General features: G+C 40.2%; 1 protein-coding gene across 4 annotated transcripts in view; it reads right to left on the bottom strand.

Annotated features, from left to right (window-relative positions):
- Positions 1-202: 202 nt before the first annotated feature.
- Positions 203-9,891, bottom strand: part of SHC3 (SHC adaptor protein 3) — a 93,613-nt gene continuing 83,924 nt past the window's right edge. For 2 of the 4 annotated variants that reach the window (XM_063321139.1, XM_063321136.1), the window contains 6 exons: positions 9,395-9,521; positions 8,104-8,257; positions 7,050-7,143; positions 5,918-6,112; positions 3,403-3,701; positions 203-342 (listed from right to left, as the gene is read on the bottom strand). In XM_063321139.1, coding sequence (XP_063177209.1) covers positions 214-342; positions 3,403-3,701; positions 5,918-6,112; positions 7,050-7,143; positions 8,104-8,257; positions 9,395-9,521 — 998 coding nt within the window. In that variant the 3' untranslated portion in view covers positions 203-213. The remainder of the gene's footprint in view (positions 343-3,402; positions 3,702-5,917; positions 6,113-7,049; positions 7,144-8,103; positions 8,258-9,394; positions 9,522-9,891) is intronic. The other 2 variants (XM_063321137.1, XM_063321138.1) reach the window with 2 other exon arrangements.

Raw genomic sequence — 9,891 nt, 5'->3', positions numbered from 1 at the left:
TTTTTCCGAAAACCTTCTGCTGTGACTTCATGTCTACATAAAGCATTGAGAATTTCCAAGCGTACTGTGTGAAATGGGGCTCCTTAAACCAAAAGAAAACATACTGGTGAATAGGTGAATATGCTATCTTTTTTAATATACATGTTCTTTCAAATCTGCAGTTTCCACCAGGTGTAGCTTGCAAATTACAAAACCTAAAATAGTTATCTGGAGTCAGTGTTTCCTTTCAGCAGGCTGCTGCAGGCAGAGTTCACTCCCAGAAGAAACTATTGGCAAATTATTCTCAAGATGATGATTGATGAGATGACTTATGCTGTCAAAGACACGATCTTTTGTACGAACCTTCAAAAAAAGGATGCAAGAAGATAGATTAAAGAGCAAAATACTTTTTCCCTTAACTTTGCATAAAATTCTCTAAGAATAAAATGGCACAATTAGTCATGTTTTAGAGACTGACCTCTCTTCCATCAAAATCAGTGGAAATTTGGCATTTCTGGAGTTTTGCTTCTGTTTTGTCTCCTTTTTCCACTATCTCCAAACAGATATTTTGCATGCTACCTGTGGGCCAGTCTACTACTATTACGCTTTCTGAATAGGTCTGCTTGAAAACTTTGTGTAAGTCAGACTGTAAGTCAGATTTTTAGATGACATTTTCTTCTTCAGGAGACCTGCTTCTTTTAAGTGTTTTCACCTTTTTCATTAGAAAGAGCTGTCCCTCCAGAGATGCCAGAAGCCAACTCTTCTCTGTGCACCTCAGCAGCTTTGTACTTTCCTTAACAAACACCTTTTTCTTCAGATGCTGGAAAATGCCCTTCCCCAAAAGCGATCCAGCCACCAAATGTGCTTGGCTTGGGTTTGCCCTGTGCTGCACGGTACACCCCTTTGAAACTGAAACATTTCAGGGCAGGGGATGTCATTGTCTAGCTCATTTAGCAGCCCTGTGCACCAGCATATTGCTAAGTAAATTATTACACCCATGACAAGAGGAAACTGATATTGCAAGGTAAAATGGTCAAAAATCAGGACAGGCTAAAACCTGATCTATATTACAAAACAATCTTTAATTATTTAAACACATCTTCACAAAACATTTCCTTCCTATGTTTAAAACAAATTAACCATATATCGTCCATCGGCAGAGGAGAGGTCCTCTCAAGCTAATGTCATGCTGCAGTACAACATTGTATTGGGATGGCTTGACACTGCCTCAAGCAAAAGCCTGTTAACACTGCTCTGAAGTGAGGCATGTCATCTGTTTTCCTTGAACTTTTCTCAGAAAGAGAGGACAACTTTTCTTAAAACTTTCCAGAGTCAGCTTATGGTGTGGTGGGCACGTCACTTGAAATATTTCAGTCTTCATCACTGAGTTCTGGCAAAACTGCTAGAAACTTAGCACAGGCTAAAAAAAGAAACAAACAACTTCCACAACTGAGCTATCTGCTCAGTCCTCATGTAGCTGCGTCACTGAAGAAAATGAACAGGCTCTCACGATTTCTGAAACATACTGCTTTGAAACATCACTTTCTATAATTATTGAAAGCTATAATTTCAAAAAGAAAAGACATCTTTAAAACAGCAGTAACTTTCCCTGTCTATATTTATATTAACACATTTTCAGTCCATTCAACTCAGCTAAGAGTTTTCTCATCATAAGTGGTATGCTCTGCCATCACTAGAATTCAAGCCCTAATTCTAAATCCAGCAAAAATCCTGCAGTCCTCCGTTTTAAACATCCTTTACCTGAGCCAGAGATCTTTTGATTTTTGTCAGTGGGATGAGAGCAGAAGCAACTGGACAGTTAGCTCTGCTCTGAAAACACACCCTTAAAAGCTGTAAAGTGTCACTGGGTAATTTGTGAGTCAAATGAATTTTCAGGCAGTCTTTGTGTGATTTTTTTTTTTTTTTACAAACAATCACACTGAGGCTATGCAGAAGAAATGCAAGTTGCTGGCATGCTGCTGCAGCTGGCCACACGCTGGCATTTTATTGACAATTCTCCACTCTGACAAGTCACAAATAGGGCTGCTCAGGGTCTGTGTCAGGATCCCACAAATCATAGACAGCAGCCTAAAGACAGCCACAGAAAAGCTGTTGTTATCAAGCAACGCTTCCTGAGCAAGGAGCTTCAGAGCCATTTGGGCCACGATGGCAGATCACAAGTAGCCTCGGGGAGGGGGTAGGTGCAGAGAACAAGCAGGTCCCTATTCAAGGACGTCAGCAAATTAGTGCTGCTCATAGGGGCAGTGCAGAAAAGATGGGGGGTGTCTGTCCTCCACCTACAGGAGGAAAATGTCCCAGGAGTCATCACTGGGCCCAAGTACTCCATGCCAGTCATCAGAGCAGCAGAGCTGCCAGAAGGAAATAGCATCCTTTTACTTGCTGCGTCACATAGCAGGATTTTCCTTGGAAGTAGCTTGTAACAGCTATTTGTGGGTTTATGGTGAAGGGAGAATTAGGGGGCCCTGCTGCAGGAGTACAAAACCGCTGGCAAAAGTTTAGCAAAGGAAGCCACCCCCAGGAGGCATGGGGCCAGTCCCCCAGGCTTGGTGTACCTGCCAAGCTCAGGACTCTGCAGTTGGAACCTAAAAACTGCAAACCCGTTCTTTGTCTGCCCTCATGTGGCGAATGCGATTACAACAAGTACCATGGGCATTTCTCATCGCAGCGTTACTGACTGCAGGATCGGCATAATTCGGCTGACTGTTACAGTTTTCTCTGCGGGGACAAATGCCAACAGGCCAACTCCTTTACAGGAGTTTCTTATTTTCTCTGGGGTTTGTCATCTAAAGTTGTCCTTCACAGAGGAAGAGGAGTTGCCCACTCTCAGCTACCAGGAGCCAAGAATAAAACATGGTGATGCTTTCATTTTCTCAGGTGAGACTAAGCCTCCCAAGAAGCAGGACGGGACAGGGCAGCTGCAAATAACTGGAGCACCCTTGCCTTCTCCATCCTGCTGCTGGGAGGGTCCCCTTGTCACTAAGGGAGTCCCTGTGCAGCAAGGACATGGAGCACGTTTACACCGGTTCTCCCCTTGTCTTAGGTGCAGGAAAACACAAAGGGCCTCGTCCATATCCTAACTGACAGAGTTGTCATGTGGAAATGGCTGAACTTGCAGAGCCACCTGCAGCTTCTCAGCAGGAAGGATAAAGAAGTGGCCTAGCTGCACTTCTGACTAAGACTGTACAGCAGTGGCCAAAGCTTGAACTTTCTGGGAATCAGGTCCCTAAGGCACCCTGCAATGGGCAGAAATCATGCAGTGGGTCTTCTGCAACACATTAGGGAGAGAATTAGAAATGTGATGGCATACTAGAGATATGAATAAGTTGTAAATAAGTTTAAACACATTTAGAGAAAATATGAAGTGCCAGAAACTTCCTGTGTTACTGAAGAATCAGCACTTACAGTTCCTTCTGGGTCCACCAAAAGAAGATGCTTGGCTTGTCCATTGTGCATGCCTGTCAGCACATAGGAGCCGGGATTCGTGGTACTCTTCCTCACGAGGAAGTCTCCACATTTCTTTAACAGCTGTTCTGCTTCTTTCCTGCTCATCTCTCCTTGATACCATGGCTCTGTACTCAGCTCTTCAGCTACAGTCCAGTCAGATGCTCTGGATAAAAGAGGACTGTTGCCTCCAATGGAGGTGGATTTACTCAACACAGCCTCAGACGTTTGGTTCTTGAGGGCATCTTCAAATGGTTCTGCTTGTGGAAATAGGAACAAAGGCAAAATCATTCATAGGTAAATCATGTTACACAATGGTGATATTCCACTCATTTTTGAAAGGATCTATTTTGTGTTATAGCCACTTCCTTTTATCTTTATGAAAAAATGAGGGAAGATACACTACTAGGCCTACTGATTTATGGATTATGTTAAGAGTTGAATATGTTAAAAATTTATGTTATACACAGAACGATGCTGGTAATAACCAGAGCAAACCTTGGCAAAAGCTTTTGAAAGGTAGTGATTTTGTTTCGGTAACGGCTATTGTCAACAGTTGCATTTATATGCCCTGGTAATGAGCAGAGCTCTCCTTTTGTCTTGTCATGTACACCAGACAGTTTCATTTCCAATAAATTGCATAACATGGGTACTCAATGTCATTATACTCATATTTGGTCTCTCTTCAAGCAACAAACACATTTAAAAATTATCCGTTTCTTCAGCCTAGTGTGTCTAGAAGGGATCAGTTGCCCTTATCATTCAGCCTACCCCTAGACTCCACCTAGGAAAGGGACTTAGCAACGTAGACACAATCTAAAACCTTTACCGTGATTTACCTAGCTGAAATTAGCCTCAGGGAAGCAACTTTTAAACCTCAGCTAAATCCTGAACTCAGTGTTACTTTCTGTAGAGTGAAATGAAAAGATGTGTCATTACAGGTCCCAACAGTCCTACAGAAATAGTAAATGGGTCAGTGCACGCTTCATTATATGCTGTACTGACCTATCGGAAGCTATTTTCCCTTGCAAGACCTTCATCTGGCCAACTAGCACGTATTAAAAAGATATATTGTTCTGTGCCCGCTAGACTTGCTAAATGCAGAGCAATACCATGTAGCAATTCACCATCTCTAAACAGAATGCTTAGATGTGAGGAGTACGTAGTCATGTTTGCATGGGGCCACAGAGAGGTTAATTTATCTCAGAGAAATAGGGTAAATACTGTGCTGTCACAGCTTGTTGATACTCAGATAATTCTCAAAACCAGCTCAAGTATGTCTTCACTACATTGCAGTCTGCACAAAGCCCAACACATGTTTAGCTTGACAAACAACTCACTTAGGGCTAGTTGACATATTTTAATACTACTTTTCCCTGATGATCCAATAGTTAATAAAGATTAATGAAGGCTGGAAGACAGAAGATGAGAAATCAGTTTTCCTGATTTTTAGGAAAAGAATGTGTATAAAATACAGGTAAGCATGTGCACATTTTAAAGGCACAGCATGCTAGAAATCAAGGTTAACATCCCTGATTTCAGACAGCAAAATTTTCTCATTTCAGATTTATGTTCACAGATCAACTTTCTTCCCTCACCCTTTCTTTTAATCCAAAATCTCCCTAAACTGTGGAAATAGAGCCATATCTGAGCAAAACCATGCCAGGGAGACAGTTTTATGTATACTGAGATAACAGAAATATAGGTATGATATTTTACAAATAGCATTTGGGGACCAACCACTTTGTCTCACTGCCTTTTAATTATGTGAACTGAATTAAAAAAAATTGTGTGTCAGCAATTGATTGGAAGTAGGAAGAATAAAAAAAAAAAAACAAAGCAAATTTTCTGTACTTCAAAATGCTTTCCCTAATTTCCTGTTAAGTGTCTCTTTAAGGCTGAGAACAACGTGTATCAGTAGCACCAACACCAAATTATGACTGATGATTAAACCATTGTCTTATGGCTATGGCTGTGATTCTGATGTTGGGAAAGCTGGCTTCAAAGTTGGAACAGACAACTAGATAAGACAGTAGGCCTATCCAGAGCAAGGCATAACATAGCCTTTTAATTTTCCTCCCAGCTTCCTTGTTGCACAAAGTTTTTTCAGTATGCGTTGTCTTCCTAGTAACATACTCGTAGGACAGGCTGGAGTTAATTTTCCAGCCATTCACTGCTTCACTTTCCTGCATGACAAGCCTCCTGATGTATTTTCCTTCTGACATGGTCATGTTAAGGACAACGTAGACTGCAACTCAGCTTAACTCAGATGTAATACAAACTAGCTTCAGATCTTCAGCCATTCTTATTTTAACTTGGTCAGATATGGAACCACCATATGAAACCACTAAAATTCACCATAACTCCACCAGGAATACTAACATTTTGAGAATTTTCAAATTCTTTTTATACAGAGCTAATACATAAACATATTGGTTTGCTTGTTGGAAAGGGAGTGAATAGGAAATGAACTCACTCATGTCAAACAGATCTTTTCCTGGGCTGCTCTCTTTGGTATCATCTGCTGTTCCACTGATGGTGCTTTCAGCATCTGCCTGAAGTGCCAATAGAGCTTCTATATTTATATGCTGGGTGTTCACGTATGTTGGCATCTCTGCTGTTTTGGTTACTTGTGATTTCCCTTCTAGCATACTACAAATATCCAGAGATCCTAGAAAATTCAAGACTTTTTTTCTTCTTTTTGGTATTTGACAGAACAGGGTTGTTATAATGACCAAATAACATCACACCCCATCACCACAGGTTTAAAATTCCCTGGAATGGGAGATCTAAAGTCAATAACTGCAGGATTTAGTAGAAAGAAATGTTGATGAATGCATTCAGAACTGTGTTTAAATAAGGGTGTGTGTGTGTGTGTGCTATTATTCAGGACAAAAGGAAAATTTTATAAATAAAGACTGTCAGTTTCAAAATTGATATTTAGGTGGGAAGTCATGAGAGAAGGAAATGGAATAAAATCCTCAAATCTGTGCAGATTAATAACAGATAACATATTCTCACACTTGAAAAGAAAGTGTTCCCAGAAACACAGTAAAGCTGGCACTTAAAGGTGGCACATAAAGGTGGAAGGGATGAAATTTCATGCATATGTTTTGATGTGATTTGCTTAAAATTCATAGACAACAACAAAAAGAACATTATGCATTATTTGTTATTTGGGGAGCAGAGATCATGTGCAAACTCATGCGTTGTTTCACATTTTAAAAAAAGTTCTGACTTTAGGCTCTTCCTTTGGAAACTCCATCTTCCCTAGCCTAGTGGGTCATATTTTATGAACAGACCGTGCAGCTTGTCTTTAAATACCATATTAAGATATGGCAAGCTAGATAGCTGAAGGTTTGGGACAACTCTATTTATGAACTATCCTGCAAAAGATAAAATTTTATGAAGGTGTGCATTTAATAATCTATCCAGAGGTAATTACCAAATACTTTTCAGTGATTCACTGACATCAATGCTAAAATTCAGACAAAGGGCATCTATGAACAAAGTGTTCATTGCCTTAAGACTTTGAGGCATCAGACTTTCACATGCTTTGCCTACCCAAGACCTCCTGCAATATTACAGGTAAAACTAGCAACACTCACCTTGCTTAACAGGCCCATGATGCCAGTCTTCATTGAATTTGTCTCTTAAGTGACGACTCTGGTAATAGATTTGCTCTCCCACTCCTGCTGCAGACTAGAATGGATGCATGTGCACAGAAATTTTCAATTACCTTTAAAATGCTCAGATATCTTATGAGTGGCTCTGACAATTTCGTTGGTCGTATTCTGTGTATTCCCACTTTCATTTCCAATTCATCATGGTGTCAGAGTATGTATCTCACAAATGCATTTGTGTAGGAGTAAAATATTACTGGTGACCTTCATGTAAACTTCCCTGCTTCCTGCTTTTATTAACCCTCACAATCCCAAATGATGTATCACCTCCTCCACAAGATTTGCCGTCTCGTAGCAAGCCCTGACAAACCATGTCTGGGAAAAGTGTTCCACAGAAACACACCTGGGACCAGCAGATGCTCCCAGCACCCTCCAAAGCCTGAGCTGAAAGACTTACATTGGTACCAGGGGATGCACTCGGGTACTGAAGGGAAGATGATATATACAGACAAGGCCCCTGTGGATTTAAGCAGAGTTGTGCTGGATCTGAAAAATACTCTTAGGTGGCTATGTTGATAGTGTAGTCAAACTTCGACAGCAACACTGTAGAAATATGCAAGCTGACCTCAATTCAACGTGAGGTGGAGAACCTACCTAGGAACCTGGCTGAATACTGATGGCTACTGCATTATTAACATAATGAACAGTTGATAACGACTGCACTAGATTCTCCATCAAATCTTTCCCAGTTAGTGTGCACTATTTGATGCTCTCTGAAGCAGACATGGTTTCTACAAATGTAGTAATGCTCAGTGGATTTCTGTTCCTTGAACCTGTGTAATATATTAACACTATGAGGAGCTTTTGTTTGTTCTGAACCTGCCTAATTTATTGCCCCCTAGATCTTCCATGCCCATTCAATAGGTAGCTGGCCACAGGTGAATGGCAAGCTACAGTCCCAATGTATCTCTTTTAAAATATACATTTTTTAAAAATTTTGGATCCATCAGCAGGAGGGCAGACATGCAACTGCACTGACCTGAGCTGTATCTGCAACACTGGGGAGTCTTGTTTTGAGCCTGACATCAATGAAGCCGCCAGGTGGGGGGATTTTATTTGGGATGTTGTTGTAATAAGGATGTTCTCTTGTCTCATTATCTTCCTCTATCCATGGCTCATCAAAACTCTGCACCCTGTAAGAAAGTGAGTGCTTTGTTTTGCCCCGTGCTTGCAAAGGACTTACAGACTTAACAGCATGTTTAGACTGCCTGTCAGGGAATCCTTATTGTACATTATTTTGAAAATTCAACTCCCATTGTAAGTCAGGAAGCAATGATGGATCATGTAGCAGACCCCCTCCGTTTAGACAAACTTGCTCCAAACCTCCTGTGCAGTGGATTAAATCCTTTATGCTGAGTAAAGGATGTTTTTACTTAGCTTCAAAGACCAGTATAAACTGCATTAACAAACGATTTTATTTAACCTTACAGTAGCATTTTTAATATTATTATTTGATTGATTGACTAAGCCCTAAAACTTTGTCTTTAATTATGGTTGCTCTATCACCAGTATAAATCTGGAAGAATTTCCCAAAGTCAAGAGATCAGATCCGTGGTTTCAGTCTACATTTAACAGTCATTTACAGAAGTCTAAAGTGAGTACAGAATGCTTCCAGATTAGGATAGCAGCATCTTATATTTACCATACGCTCATTTTACTCTGATATAAGAGATTATACAGGGCACCAGCTCACTGGGATTTATACTAATGTTAGCAAGCATATAGCAATCCATGTCAAAAACACAGCTCACCAGAATGCTCTATCACAGCCTTTTAAACATACACAAGCAAACAGATTTTTTATCCTCCAGAGAACAATGCAGTCAAAGCCTGTGTACAATACATCATCTTTCTAAAAACTTCACCCTGGCTAATATCAGAAATAGTGAAACATCACTAGTCATTTTGGAAGCCCAGCAACTCTAGCTTACTTCATCTAAATTGACAGAGCTGCTATGAGAGTAACAACAATGAGGAAACGCCACAAATAACATCCATTCTTGGCCATCCAACTCTGCCTACTAACTACAACAGAAAATGCATGATCATTTCAATAAGTTAACTGTGAAATCCATATTTAGCCCATTCTTTTAAAATTACTGTGGACCTTTCACATTCATTAGGCAAGCCCTGCTTTGCTAATTTGGGACAAATCTCCTTTTAAAGTATTTAAATCCTATCCATCTCCAGCAACTTTGTCCATGGCACATTTTATCAAAAAACACAAAGCTAAAGAAGATCCTTTAGCAGTCTTCTGCAATCATACTCACCTATCATGGAAAGTAGGTATCTTAGAGGGGCATCGCAAGTATTGCTTGAATCGAAGCTCAAATGCCTGCCCTATGGTGCTGATGACATCCTGAGCCAGGCCATCACAGCATTCCAGTATATGACAAGCTAAATGAAAAAGATTTGACACATGCACATTCAAATAATTATTTATGTTATGGTGGGGTGCAGTAATCTATGTCAAAACACCCACATGACAGGCATAGTTGCCCTATTCATGGTGTGCACATATCAATAAAACCCAAATCTGCCAAAGAGAATTTCAGGCAATGTGGTCTTTTTAAAGGTTAAATAGAATTGTTCTAGTGTGTAGCTGCAATACACAAGACGACAAATCAGTTCCACGATCTTAACAAGTCCATAAAGACAGGAAATCTCCTAAAATTTCACTTGTTATTATCTGAATGCAATAGATTATATGAGAATTCTGAGTTTAAAGTTGAAATTATAAAAATATTAGTAGATGGTAACAACAACA

The sequence above is a fragment of the Chroicocephalus ridibundus genome, chromosome Z, assembly GCF_963924245.1.
Source record: "Chroicocephalus ridibundus chromosome Z, bChrRid1.1, whole genome shotgun sequence".
Classification (NCBI taxonomy): domain Eukaryota; kingdom Metazoa; phylum Chordata; class Aves; order Charadriiformes; family Laridae; genus Chroicocephalus; species Chroicocephalus ridibundus.
The sequence above is the reverse complement of the archived record's forward strand: the minus strand, read 5'-3'. Positions and strand labels throughout refer to the sequence as shown.